At 50.4% G+C, this 21,563-nt stretch overlaps 1 protein-coding gene across 4 annotated transcripts in view; it reads right to left on the reverse strand.

The window, feature by feature from the left end:
- The window catches only part of LOC121861215 (ceramide glucosyltransferase-like), a 63,064-nt gene that overhangs the window by 13,367 nt on the left and 28,134 nt on the right, over window positions 1-21,563 (reverse strand). For all 4 annotated transcript variants that reach the window (XM_042358848.1, XM_042358847.1, XM_042358849.1 and 1 more), the window contains one exon: window positions 3,953-4,106. In XM_042358848.1, the coding sequence (XP_042214782.1) occupies window positions 3,953-4,106 (154 nt within the window). The remainder of the gene's footprint in view (window positions 1-3,952; window positions 4,107-21,563) is intronic.

Here is a 21,563-nt window from a genome sequence, read left to right on the forward strand (position 1 = left end):
TGACCACAACATAATGTATGTCCTGATTACAGCACACACAGCCTCATGACAGCGTACACAGCCCCATCACAGCACACAGCCTCATCACAGCATAAACAGCCTCATTATAGCACACACAGCCTCATTATAGCACACACAGCCTCATTATAGCACACACAGCCTCATCACAGCACACACAGCCTCATCACAGCATACAGGGCATCGCTACAGAGAGTTAGGTAGAGGCGAGGATTGGCTGTGGCGTGACTGCAGAATGATAGTTGGCGTGGCGAGCCAGCAGAGGGCACATGAGGCAGCTTAAAGGACCTGACGACGGCGGCGCCTGGTAGTAGTCAAACCAGTCTACCCCCGGAACACCACCAGCATCAGCAGCTAGCTCACACCCTCTGTCCGTCCGTCTATACTGGATTCTGGCGCCATTCTCACCCTCCCCCCTCACCTAAGTAACTCCCTCACCAACGTCCCTACCACCCGCCTACGCCCATACCAGTCGTCCACGCCCCTACCACTCACCTACGCCCCTACCACTCACCTACTGCGCTAAGGGGTGAGTGAGGGAAGGGGAAAGATAAGGTTGTGAGAGATGGAGGGAGGTTGTGAGAGATGGAGGGGAGTTGTGAGAGGTGGAGGGGAGTTGTGAAAGATGGAGGGAGGTTGTGTGAGATGGAGGGAGGTTGTGAGAGGTGGAGGGAGGTTGTGAGAGGTGGAGGGAGGTTGTGGGAGATGGAGGGGAGTTGTGAGAGATGGAGGGGAGTTGTGAGAGATGGAGGGAGGGGAGGTTTGTGAGAGATGGGGAAGTTGTGAGAGATGGAGGGAAGCAGAGGGAGAGTTGGGAGAGGTGGAGGGAGGGAGAGAATGTGAGAGATGGAGGGAAGTTGGGAGAGATGAGGGAAGTTGTGGAGAGGTGGAGGGAAGAGTTGGGGAGAGATGGAGGGAGTTGTGAGAGATGGAGGGAGTTGTGAGAGATGGAGGGGAGTTGTGAGAGATGGAGGGAGGTTGTGAGAGATGAGAGAGGAGGGTAGAGAGATGGAGGGAGTTGTGAGAGATGGAGGGAGTTGGGGAGAGATGGAGGGAAGTTGTGAGAGATGGAGGGAAGTTGTGAGAGATGGAGGGAAGTTGTGAGAGGTGGAGGGGAGTTGTGGGAGTGGTGGAGGGGAGCTGTGAGTGGTGGAGGGAGTTGTGAGAGGTGGAGGGAGGTTGTGAGAGAGAAGGAATGAGAGGTGGAGGGAGGTTGTGAGAGGTGGAGGGAGGCTGTGAGAGGTGGAGGAGGTTGTGGGAGAGGTGGAGGGAGGTAAGGTGAGAGGGGAGGGAAGTTGTGAGAGGTGGAGGGAGGTTGTGAGAGATGGAGGGAAGCAGAGAGATGGAGGAGGGAGCCAGAGAGATGGAGGGGAGGTTGTGAGAGATGGAGGGGAGGTGGGAGATGGAGGAGAGAGGGAGGGAGTTGGGGAGAGATGGAGGGAGTGAGAGATGGAGGGAGTTGTGAGAGATGGAGGGAGGTTGTGAGAGATGGAGGGAGGTTGTAGAGGTGGAGGGAGTTGGGAGGTGGAGGGAGTTGGTGAGAGGTGGAGGGGACAGGTGGAGGGAGTTGTGGGAGAGATGGAGGGAGGTTGTGAGAGATGCAGGAGGTTGTGAGAGGTGGGAGGGAGGTTGTGGGAGAGGTGGAGGGAGTTGTGGGAGAGGTGGAGGGAGCGGAGAGATGGAGGAAGCGAGAGATGGAGGGAGGTTGTGAGAGATGGAGGGAAGCGAGAGATGGAGGGAAGTTGTGGGAGAGTGGAGGGAGGTTGTGAGAGGTGGAGGGAGGCAGAGAGGTGGAGGTGGAGGGGAGTTGTGAGAGATGGAGGGGAGTTGTGAGAGATGGAGGGAGTTGTGGAGAGATGGAGGAGGTTGTGAGAGATGGAGGAGGTTGTGAGAGATGGAGGGAGGTTGGGGAGAGATGGAGGGAGAGATGGAGGGAGGTTGGGGAGAGATGGAGGGAGGTTGTGAGAGATGGAGGGAGGCGTGAGAGGTGGAGGGAGGTTGTGAGAGGTGGGAGGGAGGTTGTGAGAGGTGGAGGGAGTTGTGAGAGATGGAGGGAGTTGTGAGAGATGGAGGGGAGTTGTGAGAGATGGAGGAGCTAGAGAGATGGAGGGAGGCTGTGAGAGATGGAGGGAGTTGTGAGAGATGGAGGGAGTGAGTGATGGGGAAGGCTGTGAGAGGTGGAGGGAAGTGTGGAGGGGAGGGAGTGTGGAGGGAGAGCTGTGGAGAGATGGAGGGAGGTTGGGAGAGATGGAGGGAGGTTGTGAGAGATGGAGGGAGGTTGTGAGAGATGAGGGAGGTTGTGAGAGATGGAGGGATGAGATGGAGGGAGTTGTGAGAGAGGTGGAGGAGGTTGGAGAGACAGGGAGGAGGGAGGTTGGAGAGGTGGAGGGAGTTGGGGAGGGGAGAGGTGGAGGAGGCTGAGAGGTGGAGGGAGCAGGATGGAAGTTGTGAGAGATGGAGGAGGCAGAGAGATGGGAGAGATGGAGGAGTTGTGTGGAGAGAGATGGAGGGAGGTTGTGAGAGATAAAGGGAAGTTGTGAGAGATGGAGGGAGGTTGTGAGAGATGGAGGGAAGTTGTGAGAGGTGGAGGAGAGTTGTGAGAGATGGAGGGAGGTTGTGAACTTGTGAGATTAGAATGGGGTGAGGTAAGTCATCGTACTCAAGAACTATATCTCGACCATCGACATTAACACACGAAGCGACATCTTTCGACCCGACCCCCTTCCGGCATCCATTTTCATCTAGGAGAGAGAGAGAGAGAGAGAGAGAGGGGGGGGGGGAGACGTAAGCCAAAGGTTAATGCTGACAGGCTGATTCGAGTGCTGACGGAGACTGACCGAGCCGAAAACAATAACATCAAGCCTGGGAACTACCACCACCAACACACCACTACTACTACTACTACTCCTACTACTACTACTACTACTACTACTACTACTACTTCTACTACTACTACTCAATGAACACACAAAAGACAGTGGATCTTATAACCAAACCTTGTATGTATGTATGTATGTATGTCTGCTCTACTTTATCGATCTATCATGTCTGTTAGGATATGAACAAACAACTAGGCACTTCTATTTAATTGAAGGAGAGAGAGAGAGAGGTAAAGTAAACATCTCAATTATTCAGGGCAGCTTTAGGGGGTCATTTGTATCCACGTCTCTCCTCCAGGGCTCGTGTGCAGGGCATGGCTCGAGCACCCGATCAATCCTCGACCACCTTCACAATACCCCCTCCAACAGTATATATCAACTGTCTAACCTTGGAATATCGGTAACTGGACACCCTTAACCTAACTGACCTAACCTAACCTGACCTGACCTGACCTAACAGCTTGGAGCCTTAAATGTCCGAGTCAAATTTCATCTCACAAGTGGATAAATTCGTCCGTTTTAGGGGAAGGATGCTGGTGGTAGTGGTGGTTATGGAGTGGTGGTGGTGGTTATGGAGTGGTGGTGGTGGTTATGGAGTGGTGGTGGTGATGAGTGGTGGTGATGAGTGGTGGTGGGTGCCAGTCAGGTGTCATAACCGAGCTCTATTGCCAAAAGTGTCATAAGTGAGGCTCTAGTGTCAGCAGTGTCAGCCACAAGACTAACAAGGTCCTGACAAGGCTTGATTGCTCTTGATTACTATGTTGCTACACCACTGACGTACAGAGGAAGGAATCCAAGAAACAAAAGCAAAACAAGAGAAAACGAGTAATAAAACAAGCAATAAAATAAGCTGGAAAATAAGAAAAGAAAAAAAAGTAAACAAGAAATTAAATAATAAGTAAACGACAACAAAACAAGAAAGCAAGAAAGAAAGAAACCATTACAGGAAAGTAAAAACGAAACAAGCACACACACGGTACTTTATAATACCCGCATACTTTACAGCATTATATAGTTCTCTCTCTCTCACACACTCTCCCCTGCAGTAGCCTCACCTTCGGGTAGTTGAGGGTGAAGAAGGTCTCCAGGTTGGTCATGAGGTTGGGATCCATCGGGGTACCCACCAGGGGCTTCAGGATGCTCACACCCATCACGCCCTGGTCACCGCTCTCTACACTCAGCGCCCGACGATGGTGTAGCCGACGGTACCTGCAGAAGGAGTGAGAGGAGTTAGGTTAGGTGGCTCAGGTGAGGACAAAAATGGTACACTCACGCGCCATAGAGCCTCTACCGCTACTCCTGGCTCGAGGGAAGTCATAGTCAAGGCTGCAAACCGAACGATCCCTCTTGTATAGTAATGTTAAGTATAGTGATGGTAAATAAAGTGTTGTGAAGTCACTAAAAAAAAATCTGTTTCGTGCATATATTCTCATGAACTGTTATTCGTACAATTCAACAAAGCTTCGAGCTACCACTGAACGATGGGGGGTTCGGTATGAAGTTGAGGCTGCGACTTCCATCGAGTCAGGAGTAGCGGTAGAGGGTGCATCGAAACTATGGCGCGTGAGTGTACGTCTGGTTTATACAGTGACAGGCAGGCGGATGTTAGTGTAAACGATGACACACACACACACATTAAACCTCGTGTGTGTGTGTGTGTGTGTGGTTGATTCATGAAGTTAAGGTAAGGTGTGAGGGTGGAGGGATGCAGGCAGGCAGATGAGGAAGAGAAAGTAAGAATTTAGACAAGGACGTAACAGACTATCTGTCAACAAAGTGGCCACCTGTTTACAGTGCCAACACCTACACCAGCTCGCTCTCTCTCCATATTCTGATGTCTGTTAATCTTAAAGCAACACTTCAACGTACAGATTTTATATGCATAATGATTAAACTGGATAGCGACGTACATTATTATTATTAGTCCAGAAACCAGTAAATCAACTCTTCACTTACAGACAAGGGGGGTAGCAGGGGAAGAAGGGGGGGGAGGGGGGGGGGGAGGAGGGGGTGGCTACAGCTTACATAAATGATTTGGAGGGGAAGTTTAGGTAGGGTGTGTGTGTGGGAGAGGTGATATTAGCATAGGGAGGTGATAAAAGAGCCATATATGGGTAGTGGTGAGGGGGAAGGGTGCTAAATAGGGGTGAGGTGGAGGATGGTTGCAGGGAGAGGTCGGGTGAGGTGAGGGTGGAGGGGGTGAGGTGAGGGTGGAGGGGGTGAGATGAAGGAGGGGAGGGGTGAGGCGTTGAAGTTAAGAGGTGAGGAGGAAGTGAGGTGAGGAAAGAAGGTTAAAGGGATGAGGTGAGGGTAAGTGGGAAGGGTGTGGGAGCTCTGCCATTCCAATTAAACACCAACCATCACCAGACACTCAATGACACACATCTTCCCAGACCGTTTTAATAAGCCGTACTTAATATGTTAATGAATGGGGGAAGGAGGGGAGGTTAGTGGAGGAGGAAGAGGGAGGTTAAGTGAGAGAGGAGGAGCAAAGGAGGGTATGTGGAGAAGGAGGAAGAGGGAGAGTAAGTGTGGGGAAGGAAGGTGGAGGGGGTTGGAGAAGAGGTATAGAGAATCCCCCCCCCCTCCCATTATGCACTCAAAGCCACACCCACAATGCACGTAAGAATGCAGGCTTGACACACCACCACTCTCCAACCCCTCACAGAATTAGAACATACATACATACATATTTTATCATTGGACAGCGGTAATACAAGGAGAGTGATAAGAGAACTAAGCGAGGTGACGGTGGTGAGTCAGCCCGCGTCATGAGGAACAAGGGGTGTATATGCCTGAAATGGCCTGGCGTTCACCCAGGCCCCTATAGGCAGCGGCCAGTATGGGAGTAGTACATCTCAAAACACACCGAGGCTTTCTGCTCTGAGCCAGACCTGCAACACTAAACCTATTACATGTCATTATGGACGTGAAGAATATTAATTGAACAACTTCAGATGATATGCGGCTTATATTGTTACTATTATGCATTTGTCTGGTAATATTAAGAAAATGTATACATATATTATGACACTGGCCCTTCAGTTCCCTCCTGTAAATTGATTATTTGTATTTGACAAGTTTGACCGAAATAAACTGTGTTGAGTTGACGAGGCAGGTTAATGTCCTTACTGGGTCGATTAAACAAACATACATACATACATACATACATACATACATACACACACACATACATACACACACACACATACCGAGTCCCTTTATCTCACCTTATCCTCACCCCAACCCTTATCAGTTCGTATCAGACACGTTAAGGCCACCAGAGTTATATCACCTGTATTCTATTATTAGCCAGGTGAGTTTTTACTGTCAGTCAGGTAGGTGTGTGTGTGTGTGTGTGTGTGTGTGTGCCCTTTCCCTCCCTCTATCTCACCCACAAAAACTAATCCCTTTCCCTCATCACCTCCTCCTTCGACCGTCACACACACGCAATCCCCTCCCTCCCTCCCTCCCATAATCCAAGACTTCTATCAATCTGCCAATCACTCCATTTCCCCTCCCTCACCACCCCTCCCTCCTCACTAACTCTGTCCCTCACTTCTTTCCAATAAGGTAAGGTAAAGTGACGACAAGGTAAGGTAAGAGACGACAAGGTAAGGTAGAGTGACGACAAGGTAAGGTAAAGTGACGACAAGGTAAGGTAAGAGACGACAAGGTAAGGTAAAGTGACGACAAGGTAAGGTAAAGTGACGACAAGTGACGACAAGGTAAGGTAAAGTGACGACAAGGTAAGGTAAAGTGACGACAAGGTAAGGTAAAGTGACGACAAGGTAAGGTAAAGTGACGACAAGGTAAGGTAAAGTGACGACAAGGTAAGGTAAAGTGACGACAAGGTAAGGTAAAGTGACGACAAGGTAAGGTAAAGTGACGACAAGGTAAGGTAAAGTGACGACAAGGTAAGGTAAAGTGACGACAAGGTAAGGTAAAGTGACGACACAAGGTAAGGTAATGTGACGACAAGGTAAGGTAAAGTAAGGTAAAGTGACGACAAGGTAAGGTAAAGTGACGACAAGGTAAGGTAAAGTGACGACAAGGTAAGGTAAAGTGACGACAAGGTAAGGTAAAGTGACGACAAGGTAAGGTAAAGTGACGACAAGGTAAGGTAATGTGACGACAAGGTAAGGTAAAGTGACGACAAGGTAAGGTAAAGTGACGACAAGGTAAGGTAAGAGACGACAAGGTACGGTAAAGTGACGACAAGGTAAGGTAAAGTGACGACAAGGTAAGGTAAAGTGACGACAAGGTAAGGTAATGACTCCTAAATTCCTTAATCAATATGAACGAGGGACCAGCGCCGCCGCCACCACCCGCCCGACGTGTAAGTAGGTCAACCCCAACACGCCCTGCACGCCTTGCCACGCCTCCTAAACACGTCAAGCACACGTTGCCACGCGCCCCTATCTCACCCCCTTTCCCACACACCTCTCCCTTACACCACGCCCCCGCCCGTCCACACACACCCTCCAGACAGACAGACAGACACTCAGCCCAGTGCCGCAGTGGGTGTGTGCAAAGGTATAATGAGACCTGCTTCTACGGATCGACTCTCCCCATCAATACACGTTAAGGGACAAGCCTGACATATCCAACCCCTCCCCACTCCTACACCGGCCCCTCCCCTCACACCACTTCCCTAACCCCCTCCCCTCACACAGTCTCCTCCCCTCTACCTTCTCCTCCTGCCCACCCAGTCTCCCTCTTCACGCAAGTGCATGCAAACTTCGTGGTAATCACAAGACCGACAGAGAAGTGACAGGCAATCAACTGTCTGTCTGTAAGTATGCATGTCTGTATGTATGTACGTACGTTAATGTGTGTATGTGAGAAAGTATCCGTGTGTATGTATAGACATTCATGTTTTGGTATGCTTGTAGACTGTGTGTGTGGGGGGGTGGGAATGTTACAACGCCATGCCCTTCGTCCCCGTCTCTCACCCCCCTCCCCCCCTCCCAGGAAACCCATTAATATCACACTATCTCCCCCCCTCCCACCTCCTTCCTCCCCTCTCCCCTCACGCCTTCTCCCTCCCTCCTCCTCCTCCTCCTCTCACTCCGACACACAAGCAGCACCAGCAACACACTGACTTATTCTAAGAACACCTACGCGCGCACACACACACGTACACACTGACCTATTCTGAGAACGCGCGCGCACGCACACACAGGTATACACAAGCACACACTGACCTATTCTGAGAACGCACACATACACACGTGTAGACAGGTGTGAGAGACGGTGTTCAATAAGACAGGTCTATAGTACAGCTTTGTGGTGTCAGGGTGACAGACGTAAACACGACGATCACAAGAGTACTCTACCGTGGACAGGAAGAAAGGGTGACAAGGAAGGAAGGGTGACAAGGAAGGAAGGGTGACAAGGAAAGGCGTAAGTAAGGAAGGAAGGTGACAAGGAAGGAAGGGTGACAAGGAAGGAAGGGTGGCAAGGAAGGAAGGGTGGCAAGGAAGGAAGGAAGGGTGGCAAGGAAGGAAGGAAGGGTGGCAAGGAAGGACGGAAGGGTGGCAAGGAAGGACGGAAGGGTGGCAAGGAAGGAAGAAAGGGGGTGGCATGGAAGGAAGGAAGAACTGGCCCTTAGTGAGTAACGAGGGAGTGACCACCCTACCGAACGCCTAAACTGCCTTCCTGAAGCCTCCTTACTGCTAATGAGGGTCACTCTGGCACCCTCCCCTCACCCTGGCACTCTCCCTCACCCTGACACTCTCCCTCGCCCTGACACTCTCCCTCACCCTGGCACACCCTCCCTCACCCTGCACACCCCTCCCTCGCCCTGACACCCTCCCTCACCCTGACACTCTCCCTCGCCCTGACACTCTCCCTCACCCTGGCACACCCTCCCTCGCCCTGACACTCTCCCTCACCCTGGCACACCCTCACTCTTCCCTCTCCATCCTATCCCACTTCCATCTTTCTTCCATTTGTCTTTTAATCCTTCTCCTCCCCTCCCCCTCCTTCCCTCGCCTCCCTTCCCTCACAGTAAGATAGGTCGACCGCCTTATTTATCAATGTCCGCAGCCGATTGGTTACCATGTAATGTATGACGCCCGGAATGATACCACCACGCCCGTACTCCCGACCACGCCCATACTCCCGACCACGCCCGGTCACCTTATCACGCCCATGCTTCCTGATCACACCCACACTCCCAACCACGCCCACACTACTGACAACGCCCACACCACCACTATCAGCTTTTTACAATTACCACTACCACCATCAATTACCACCACCACCACTACCACCATCAATTACCACCACCACCACTACCACCATCAATACCTCCACTACCTCCCATATCCATATAACTAAATGCTGGTAGTTACATAAGATACAGCAGGAGAACAGTCAGAGATATGTAGTATACGTGTACCTGCTGTTACGAGAGAGAGAGAGAGAGAGAGAGAGAGAAGAGGAAGGGAGAGAGAAATACGACCCCCCCCCCTGCCTCTTACGTCACACACACACACTGTATGTATGTATGTATGTATGTATGTATGTATGTATGTATGTATGTATGTATGTATGTATGTAGACTAACCATTGTTGAGGCTATCCATAACCTTAGGATTACCTGTACTACAAAGGTACATTTGTTCCTATTACCTGTATTGTCTATAAACAAACTTAATATCTGTTCGTGTATATATATCTGTCTGTGTCTGTCTAACTTGTCTGGTCTGGCTGCCTATCTGTATGTTTCACCGTCTATCTGTCTCTATCTGTCTACCTGTTTGTGTATCTAAATCTATCTGTCTACCTGTTTGTGTATCTAAATCTCTCTGTCTACCTGTTTGTCTGTCTATCTTTCTACCTCTGTGTCTGTCTGTCTGTCTGTCAGGTAAAAATAAATGTCAGGGGTGGGTGTTGACGGGCCGCACCACAGAAAATGGACAGGGGTCACTATGCTAAATACACCGCCCCCTCCCATGTTATTTATAAACCCCGGCCACGCGATGTTTACGGCTTATATACAAGCAAAACCTAACTCCTGAAGTGGGTTTATTTATGGGTTTTATTCTTGTTTTATGCGGCTCTACAGTATACAAACCGGTTTTAGTTCATTGTACATCGATTTTAATCTTGGTTTATCCGTGTCTAAATAAACCGGTTTTAGTTCAGTGTATCTGTTTTATTCCCGTGTAAACCGTGTTTGTATAAACGTTTTCACAGGTGTATTAATTCATAAACTAATCCGTATCCTGCACACCTGTAATCAAGTCACAGGTAAATTCATTAGGTCATCATACACGTGTAGCACCTGTAACCCCTTAACACACACCTGTATATCAAACCAAATCACACCTGTAACCCACTACACCACAGGAACCTTCATTAACAACACACGTTACCTGTACAACACCTGTGGGAACCTTGTTAACCTGTGTCCGAGACCTTCCATAGATGTGTGAATTGGTGATAGTGGTGATGGGTGGTGGTGGTAGTAGTAGTGAGGGGGGGGGGGCAAAGGCCATAACTCAGGTAAATAAAGTTGTTAGACGCTGATTAATTATCGACCTTAACCTTGGGGTGTGTGTGACCTTGCCTTGTTATTGTTGGTAAATGTAGTATGTATGCGTTTATTTACATTTGTTACAAGATCCACCTCCGCCCCCAAATGCCTGGATCAAGTCACACACACACACACTATCCTCTATATAAAGTTACAGTCACTCGATAAACAAACAGCCACAAAGGTAATCCAGATAAATCACTATACAGTCACCTCCCACAGTCATCAAAGGAAACAGTCATGTGAAACAGGGAGTTACAGCCAACACCACTCATCCGGTTACCAAACAGTCAAGTCACATTCACTCACATTCAGTTACCAAGCAGTCACATCCCACTCACACACAGTTATGACGATACAGTTACTTCCTACAGTCAGGCCACTCCCAGTTCTCAGACTTACATTTTTCTCCAGTCACAAGGATACAGTTACTTCTTCCAGTCAGGCCATTCCCAGTTACTATCAGACTGTTACATTTTCTCCAGTCACAAGGTTACACAGTTACACCCTTCACCACACAGTACAGTTCACAGTCAGATACACCCAGCAGCAAGGTGGTGTAGTACACAGCTGGAGATGGGCCAACCAGGTATGTAAAAACGAATTAAACGCTCATTAACCTGGCCTCTTCACCTGGGAGCCCTGACACTGTTACCACACCTTAGCCACTACTACACTGTACAATGTTGCCACAACCACCACGTTCATAATGATGATGATGATGATGATGATGATGATGATAATAATAATAATAATAATATACAGTATATGTCTACCCACTAAAGACCTAATTGAGGACCATTCCGAATTAGCGAGTATACTCCTGTGACTATAATGGGGGAGGGGTGGAAGTGGGAGGGGTGGAAGTGGGGGAGGGTGGGAGGTGGGAGTGGAAGTGAAGGGTTGAGGGAAGGTAGTCTTTCATAGAACCAGAGCCAGTGGTGATTAACCCACATGACGGGGATAAAGACAGAGTTGACGGGTTAAAGTGGTTCAAGGAAGTGGCAAAGTTCTCCCAACCCGGATTTGTAAGTCAAGGGAAGTCCGAGTTAGGGAGGTCCGAGTTAGGGAGGCCCGAGTTATATAATTGTATAAAATTTCAGATAATCTTATACATTAGATAATTTAGTATAATTTTAAGTTAATCTTCCTGTTTGAATTATTTTTGGGGGCAGTATTATAATAATCATAAATCAGGAATTAGCTTTATTAAAATTTAAGTAAATCTGAAAGAACTCATAAAGAATTACCGAAGGAAAAGCTTCTCATATTCCGTGTGTGTACCTGCTGGTGATGGTCCAATTAACCTGAATTTGTAACAATAATATTTTAATAAGACGTGAAATATAACTCTCTCTCTCTCTCTCTCTCTCTCAGACACACATGACGAGAGGTGGTGTCACTTCTTTGCTGCGGTCTGGGGAACAAGAGTGGTGACCTGGCAACAATGTGGGCAGGGAACAGTGGGAAGGTGGCAACAGTGAGGGCAAGACAGAATGGCGATGGTGGAGGTGGTGGTGGGGTAGGGCGGATTAATGAAGGAGGTGGAGGTGTGGCAGACGACCTTGGCTACAGCAGTGAATACTTTACCACTAAGATCTTTCCCTCTTGCCACCGCCCTCTGTTCCCTCCCTCAAGCATGACCCACATCCCCCCCTCCCTTCCCTCAAGCATGACCCACATTCCTCACTCTCCCCCTCAAGCATGGCCACATCCTCCTCTCCTCTCCCCTCAAGCATGGCCCACATTCCTCCTCTCTTCCCTCAAGCATGACCCACATTCCTCCCTCTCTCCCCTCAAGCATGGCACATCCTCCCTCTCTTCCCTCAAGCATGACCCACATTCCTCCCTCTCCCCCTCAAGCATGACCCACATCCCTCCTCTCCTCCTAAAAGCATGGCCCACGCATCCCTCCCTCTCCCCCCTCAAGCATGGCCCGCATCCCTCCTCTCCCCCCTCAAGCATGGCCCACATCCCTCCCTCTCCCCCCCTCAAGCATGGCCCGCATCCCTCCCTCTCCCCCCTCAAGCATGGCCCGCATCCCTCCCTCTCCCCCCTCAAGCATGGCCCACATCCCTCCCTCTCCCCCTCAAGCATGGCCCACATCCTCCCTCTCCCCCCCTCAGCTGGCCACATCCTCCCTCTCCCCCTCAAGCATGGCCCACATCCCTCCCTCTCCCCCCCCTCAAGCATGGCCCCATCCCTCCCTCTCCCCCCCCCTCAAGCATGGCCCGCATCCCTCCCTCTCCCCCTCAACATGGCCCCATCCTCCCCTCTCCCCCCCTCAAGCATGGCCCACATCCCTCCCTCTCCCCCCTTCAAGCATGGCCCATCCCTCCTCTCCCCCCCTCAAGCATGGCCCACATCCTCCCCTCTCCCCCCTTCAAGCAGCCCCACCTCCCTCTCCCCCTCAAGCATGGCCCGCATCCTCCCTCTCCCCCTTCAAGCATGGCCCGCATCCTCCTCTCCCCTCAGCATGGCCTCCCTCCCTCCTCTCCCCTTCAGCATGGCCTGTCCTCCCTCTCCCCCCCTCAAGCATGGCCCCATCCCTCCCTCTCCCCCTTCAAGCATGGCCCACATCCCTCCTCCCCCCCCTCAAGCATGGCCCACATCCTCCCTCCTCTCCCCCCCCCTCAAGCATGGCACATCCCTCCCTCTCCCCCTTCAAGCATGGCCCGCATCCCTCCCTCTCCCCCCTCAGCATGGCCCCACATCCCTCCCTCTCCCCCCCTCAAGCATGGCCCACATCCTCCCTCTCCCCTTCAAGCATGGCCACATCCTCCCTCTCCCCCCCTCAAGCATGGCCACATCCCTCCCTCTCCCCCCTCAAGCATGGCCTCATCCCTCCCTCTCCCCCCCTCAAGCATGGCCCCACATCCCTCCCTCTCCCCCCTCAAGCATGGCCCACATCCCTCCTCTCCCCCTCAAGCATGGCCATCCCTCCTCTCCCCCTCAAGCATGGCCCGCATCCCTCCTCTCCCCCCTCAAGCATGGCCCATCCCTCCTCTCCCCCCTCAAGCATGTCCATCCTCCCTCTCCCCCCTCAAGCATGGCCGCATCCCTCCCTCTCCCCCTCAAGCAGCCGCATCCCTCCCTCTCTCCCCCCTCAAGCATGGCCCCACTCCCTCCCTCTCCCCCCCTCAAGCACCGCCCCGCATCCTCCTCCCCCCCTCAAGCATGGCCCGCATCCCTCCCTCTCCCCCCTCAAGTATGGCCACATCCTCCTCTCCCCCCCTCCTCAAGCATGGCCCGCATCCTCCCTCTCCCCCTCAAGCATGGCCCACATCCCTCCCTCTCCCCCTCAAGCATGGCCCGCATCCCTCCCTCTCCCCCCTCAGCATGGCCCACATCCTCCCTCTCCCCCTCAAGTATGGCCACATCCCTCCCTCTCCCCCTCAAGCATGGCCCGCATCCCTCCTCTCTCCCCCCTCAAGCATGGCCCGCATCCCTCCCTCTCCCCCTCAAGCATGGCCGCATCCCTCCTCTCCCCCCTCAAGCATGGCCCGCATCCCTCCCTCTCCCCCCTCAAGTATTCCCCAGAGAAACAGAAACATAAATAAATAAACAAAAGACGAGTCAAACAACCAATAAAAAGCAAATACAAACAAACAAACAAATAATAAAAACAACTCAAGAAAGGAAATCCCCAAAGTAATAAACACTCTTAAACAATCAAACAAGTACACACTTAGACAACACATCCGCCTCACTAACATGAATCCAGTTTGTCTTTGAGTACGTTCTTGCACCCTCACTCTCCAAACCTTTTCTTCTTCATCCACGCTCACCCCTCTTCCTTCACTCCCCTTCTCTTCCCCTCCCCTCTCCCCTCCCTTCTCCCTCACCTCCCCAAGGACGGAAGTGGCGCCCCTCCTCTCCCAGGACCAAACAATGAGAGCGCTGGGCGTGTTGTTGTTATTGTGTTGCCAATGGCGACACGGACTCACCTTGTTACAAACTTGACTGTGTGTGTGTGTGTGTGCGTGTGTGTGTGTGAACCGCCGCCTCCTCCAACACCTGCATCCTACTATAGCTGTGAGGGAAGGGGAAAGTGGAAGGAAGGAAGGAGGGAAAATTGAGATACAGTCCCTCCCTCCCTCCTCTCACATACAGTCCCTCCCTCCCTCCCTCTCTCTCACACTAACACCTCCCCCTCCCCCTCTACAACCCTCCCCTCCCCCCATTCAGAAACCATACTCCCGGTTAGTTTCACATAGCTGCGGTAGGGTCACGTTACACACACAAGACCACCGCCCCTCATGTATGTATGTATGTACACACACACACAAGGTAAATGACACCTGAGGGTAATACACAATTATGGTTCAAGTAACAGTCATGGTCGGTGGTAAATTACAACATAAGAGCGTCTATGAATACACGCACACAATTTACACACACATCCACGCACACACTTATTCACTCTCACACACACACACACACACACACACACACACGAGAATATTTATACCAAGTTATCCACGCACACGGACACATACACCCACCTAAATTATTCAAAAGCATACACACACACAAAAATCAATAACAAACACAACAAATACTACGACCATTTAAACAAACAAATCGACAAAAACAAACACACACGAAGCCTAAAAATTAATAAACAACACAATTTCCTCGTAGAACGGTAGATGGTCGTCAAGGTAAACTCGCCAATGTTTACACCTGATAGTCATCTGTTTCCAAGTCAACTGGATCGAACAACACGCGGCCAGCACTTATTGTTTAACCTGTCCCTTTAATGTTTACCATCTCTCTCTCTCTCTCTCTTTTATCTTGTTATTCAGACATAGAGTAACATTAACAGCAGGTAACCCAGGTAGAGACATAAAGAGGTACAGTACAGGTGTATCGAGTACTTAAACCCTTTGAGTACTATTATTTAACCCTTTTAAGTGCGGCATCATGACTTAATCTCTTGAGTACAATGATTTAAGTGATTCATTCATTCATGTACGCACACAGTACACTACACACACGGCAGCATACTGATAGAATGTCAAGGACTCCACCTTCCCCCCAACAGTAGTAGTTAAAAGGTTATAACACACAAAATACTAGGGCAATAGCCCCTCTCTGAACTACCACCCCTCCTCCTGGTCCCTCTCCCTATCTCCCCCCCTCCTCCCCCTTCCCCCCTCCTCCTCTATCCTCCCACCTTCCCTCTCGCTCCCCACCATCCTCCCCACCTCCCCTCCTCCCTCTTGCTCTCCTCTCCCTCTCCTCCCACCTCCCCTCCCTGCTCCCTCTTCCCTCCCTCCCCCTCCTCCTCCCACCCCTCCCCTCCTCCTCTTGCTCTCTCTCCCCTCCCCACCCCCCTCCTCCTCTTGGCTCCCTCTCTCCTCCCCCCCCCTCCTCCTCTTGTCCCCTCTCCTCCCACCTCCTCCTCTTGGCTCCTCTCTCCTCCCACCCCCTCCTCCTCTTGGCTCCCTCTATCCTCCCACCCTCCTCCTCTTGGCTCCTCTCCCCCCCCTCCAACCTCCTCTTGGCTCCCTCTCTCGCTCCTTCCCTCCTCCCCCCCCCCTCCTCCTCTCGGCTCCCAACCACAATCCCTCACCAACCTCTTTCTTCCCCCCCAAGAGGTATATAGCCAGACCTCCCCCCTCCCATCCTTACCCCACTCTACCTCAAGCTTCCCCAAGTGATGCTTTGGGAGACTGTAAACCCTCTCACCTCCCTCTCCCTACGTCCCCTTCCCCATCTCTCCCTACGTCCCTCCCTTCCCCCATCTCTCCCACGTCCACCTCCTCCTCTCCCTACGTCTTCCCCCTAACCCCCCTATCTCCCCAGTACCCTCCCTCCCTGTTACCCCTTGAGACGTCTAGTGTAACTTTATACCCCTGCCCCTCACCCCTTCAATCTGAGTAGTGCCAGCACCTCTTCCCTTCAATTTCTTCCCTGTCCCATCTATCACCTCTATACCTCTCCTCCATTTCCTCCTTTCCCATCCCTCATAACCATCTCTTCCACATCACCCCTTCCGCCATTTCACCAGGGCATCATCACCACACATCACCATCATCACCACCACAGCTATCACCACCACAGCTATCACCACCACAGCTATCACCACCACAGCTATCACCACCACAATCATCACCGCCACCTCGTCCTTTTAAGATATCGACACCCACCCACACGCCATCTGCTTCGAGTGGGTCCCTCAGTATTACTCCACCTGTTACTAAACTCGCCCGTCTGTGCTACATGCCTCCCCCCCCCTCCTCTTAACAGTGCCACTATTACCACCAGGAAGTGCCACCACCTTTACAACAGCGGGAACAGTGCCACCATCTTTACAACAGCGGGAACAGTGCCACCACCTTTACAACAGCGGGAACAGTGCCACCACCTTTACAACAGCGGGAACAGTGCCACCAAATGGTTATCGACCAGTGGTGTGACAATTAGAGCTGGGACCGTCTGACTCTTAACTACATGTCATCACGACCCTCTTACTTACATACATACATACATACCAGCACACACAAGTACTACACATACCGGTACATATTACAACAAACATTCATAAATCCCCCCATCCTCCTCACCATAATCAAAAGTGACAATTTTGTTTCGGAAAGAAGTGGGATCAGTGATGAACAGTGTTTAAGCCAGTGAATTCAGCACTAGACAGTACCAGTGAGAGCCGTGACCCACCACTGAGATAAGCACCCCTGGGAACCATCCTCTGACCAGACGGTGTTAATCCGTCCACCCCAGGAACAACAGCAGGTCGGCTATACACCTGACTACAAGATAACACAACACCGCCCAGCAGAGAGTGAGGTACTGTGACACCACACGGTGTCTCCATGACTACGTGAGGTCCTTCATATCAACACCCAAGGACGAGTCATTGCACCAACTGAACCCCACAACACCTGGTGTCCCCATGACCACGGGAGGTCCTTCAACTATATCAACACCAGAGGACGAGTTACTACACCACACCACCTGGTGTCTCAATGACCAGCCCGGGCCATAAACTATAATAATTTGTATGTTCAATCATTGTTCCTTCTTCTTTCAGCAATGAATGCTTTTGTTAAACGACCCACCCACCCCATGTCTTTGTATGTAATAAGTCATTTTTGTCCAATGTTTATTTTCAGCCTTCGAGCTGCAGAACTACTTCAATAAACCGTTAATTATTAATATTATTATTACACACACACACACACACACACACTTGCTAGAAGCTACACCGACGTAAGTGATGAACCGGATGTTTGTGTGAGGGGAGTAGGGAGAGGGGGGCGGGAACCGATAGTAATTGTGCGAAAATAACAAGAGGATAAAAACCAGAAAAGGAGAGAGGAGAGGAGGGGGGAAGAGGGGAAGAAGAAAAGGAAGGAGGGAAGAGGGGAAGAAGAAAAGGAAAGGGGAAGAGAAAGAGGGGGGAGGACCACAATCTCAACCACTATTATCCTAACCACAATCACAAGCGACCACTATTACTACTACCACCATCCCAACCTATAACACCACTTATCACTACCACCAAATTAGCACAACCACCACCAACCACAACCAACCATCTTTTCTCTTGCTAACAATAACAAGAGAGACAATCGGTTCACATTAAATGCCTTGGCTTAATCCCCTGAGTTTATACTGTATATACTACTATGACCTTCACCTGAGCTAGAGCGAGGCTTTCTCTCCCTCTCTCATTAAAGCCCCCTCCACACACCACTCCATCTTTACCCCCATCACACCTCCAATACACAATCGTAACCCACATCTAACCCCCTCTCTACCCCCCCCTCCACCCCTTAAATATGATCTCGTCTTTTAACCCAAAAGAATCGATACCATCGCCTGTTGTATAGACAGATAGAGAAGGGGCAAGGATTGAAGAGCAAAGGAAATGGGCGATGGGTGTTCTTAAGGCAAACATGTGGGCGGGCAGGAGACAGAGAGGGTGGAGTGGAGTGGGTGTGCGTGTGTGGGCAGGGCTGGAGGGAATCAATACAGAGTGGGGACACACTTTCATTGTGAACTCTCTCTCTCTCTCTCTCTCTCTCTCTCCATTAATCTATATCTCCCTCACCTTTACTTCCCTCCCTCTACTCCTAATCCCCTTTTTACTCACTGAAAACTCTCCCCACCCCTCCACCCCCTCCCCCAACACAAAAAACATCACATCAGCTACACACAGTTATGGATTACTGAAGAAAAATCTATCAACGGGGCATTGTAGTGACGTCATAAGGAAGTCATATGAGAGGCTAGTGAGTTAATTCCCTTCCTGCCAGGTGTGTGTAAATGAAGTGAGGTGGAGGGTTGAGGAAGTTGGAGGGATGAGGGAGGAGTTAGAGAGGAGTTGAAAGTAGAGGTCGTGGAGGATGAGGTGGGGTGGGGTGGGGTGTCGTCAAGGTGGGAGGTAGGGGTGGAGACTGAGGGGGACGTCGTGGGGTGGTAAGAGGGTGAGGAGAGGTCTTGATGGTGGTAATGGAAGCTTGGGGGAGGGGTCGTAATGTAATCCTAGTTATGTAGGCTGTGAGAAACGTCGTTATGGTGGTGAGAGAGAGATCGTGGTGGTGAGAGGAAAAAGGCATAATTACACATGAGATACAGCAGCGATTGATGGTACACTCCCTGTCTACACCACATGTTAACTCACACACACACACTCTCTCTCTCTCTCTCAACCCATTCCCCTTTGTATGAACCTCTGTCCTGTGTGGCAGTGAACAATGATATCACCCACATGACTCTGACCTACATATATTGTTAATGAATATGATGTATTTCTTTGTGTATGAACCTCTGTCCTGTGTGGCAGTGAGAAGTGATACCACCCTCAGTGTCAAGGTCTGACTGAATTACTTACAATAGGCAAACTGTACTCCAACCTTTGTCAATAAATTTGTTAAACTAAAAAAAAAACTAAAAAAAAAAACTACTATCCTGCCCTTTTATCTCCTCCTCCCTCTCATGACACACTCTCACACGTACTCTCCTCGCCCTTACACTTGAAGTCTTAATATACAGTAGAGTGTAAGGCCCTCCGACGTCCTCCCTCAAGTCACATTACACTTCCCTTCGCACTTTACACGTGCTTGTGTACGAGTCCTTGTACAGTCTCGTTCAAGATTCTTCGAACACTGACGGAGACAGCTGGCAACTCAAGGCCGTTTGTTTACTATACCTGTAGTACGTAGTAAAAATTATGAGTAAATGTAAAAGTGATCGGTGATTGGTTACTTAGTTCCCCGTTGCTTCATTTAAGGGTTGGGCTTTGTTGTTCAGTATTATATTATGCTACAAACTATAGTAAACAAACGACCTTCAGTTGCCAGCTGTCTCCGTCAGTGTTCGAAGAATCTTGAACGAGACTGTACCTCCAGGAGCCTTCTACGTCAGGAGCATTCATAGTAAACGCCTTCTGCAGTAGTTCTGGTAGCCAATGGGGTTTTGTTATATATGGGTTCCTCTACTTCATGGGTTAATGTAAAGCAAAGGGTTTAAACGGTGGGTTGGTGATGGCATTTCTGGCACTCAACTACAGCATCATGGCACCAAGCGTGTACAGTGGCACCCTCGTAATATCGTGGACCCAGCGCGTACAGTGGCACGTTCATAACATCATGGCACTCTCCTAACACCATGGCACCCAGCGTGTACAATGGAAACATCTCCTTGTGTGCTTGCCTGTGTGTAGCAGTGGTGGTGGTAGTTCCCTGGCACCCGGCCTAACACCGGTGCCAGGGAGGGCCAGTAATACCTTACGTCACCTCCCACCTCACGTCACCAGACAGGGCTCTTCTTGTTCTACATAGTATCTAACTTTACCCGTGATCCTTTAGCCTTAATTACATCCAGGTATCGTGTATTAATTCACCACCAGCTTGTAGGATCACTTGAGGAGGGAGAGTCAAAGCCCTATAAACCTCGTGTACCTTTAGGGGTGTGTCCGGATACAGTATATAAGACGGGCACTGCACTAGACCACCTTCACGCCCCCAACTGTAACGTCAGGTGAACTGGGTACGAGTTTGGGTAAGAACATAGTGGTGGTGGCGACAGCTGTACCCACTCAGCCTCTTTGTTAGGCGGATCACCTGATGATTAAAGCTAAATTAACGCTAATCTAACCTAATGTTAACCTAAACTAATGTAATATTAACCAAACAGTACCCTAACCTAACCAAACACTACCCTATCCCCCAGGTAGCGGTAGGGAAACACAAGAGATTATCGACCTGGCCCGCCCTAACACGTGTCTTGGTGACCTAGTCTTGCCAAGTGACATGCTAACTCAATTATATTTGTTCTACATGGGTGTTGGCTAGACACGCACACGCACGCACGCACGCACGCACGCACGCACGCACGCACGCACGCACACACACACACACACACACACACACACACACACACACACACACAAAGAGATAAATAACAGAGGAAAAAAGACAGGAACGGAAGAAAAGTAGAACTGTGTGTGTGTGTGATCTCTATCTCCCACCATTTTGAGGTCACCTCCACCATTATCAGTGCCGTCATGCCACTAAAATGCTGCACTTGGGGAGGGGGAGGGGAGGGAGAGCAGAAAAGACAAACATTGAGGAGGGGGAGGGGAGGAGGGGGAGAAGCGCACAGAAAAGGGCAATGGCGAGAAGGGTTAGGTAAGGAGGAAGAAGAGAAGGGGAGGAGCAGAGAGAAAGAAAAGAGAAAGGATAATGAGGGTGGGAGAGTAGCCTGAGAGAGAGAGAGAGAGCCTCAAGGATCCATTACAACCCGGCAAGTCGTTTGAGTGAAGACGCCTCTAGGCATACCTCTGTGTGTGTGCGTGAAGGTTAAGTGCTCTCTCTCTCTCTCTCACGTGTTCCCGTAACACCAGTTAGTTCTAGGAATTAAATTAAATGTCAAGTGCAAATGTTAAGGAGGAGGAGAGGGATGAAAAGATGGAGAATTAAGTGGACATAGAGAGAGAGAGAGAGCCTCACAGGTGTGTAGTAACCCCCCCCCCCCGTTTACAGTCAGTACTCCTGAACCAAAGCTGTCTGTTTGTTTATCTCTCTCTCTCTCTCTTCCACAGCCCCTCTCCTCTCCTTCATTTGACTGTAACAAGTATAAGCTGACTGTAA

The sequence above is a fragment of the Homarus americanus genome, unplaced genomic scaffold (genome assembly GCF_018991925.1).
Source record: "Homarus americanus isolate GMGI-L3 unplaced genomic scaffold, GMGI_Hamer_2.0 scaffold21314, whole genome shotgun sequence".
Lineage (NCBI taxonomy): Eukaryota > Metazoa > Arthropoda > Malacostraca > Decapoda > Nephropidae > Homarus > Homarus americanus.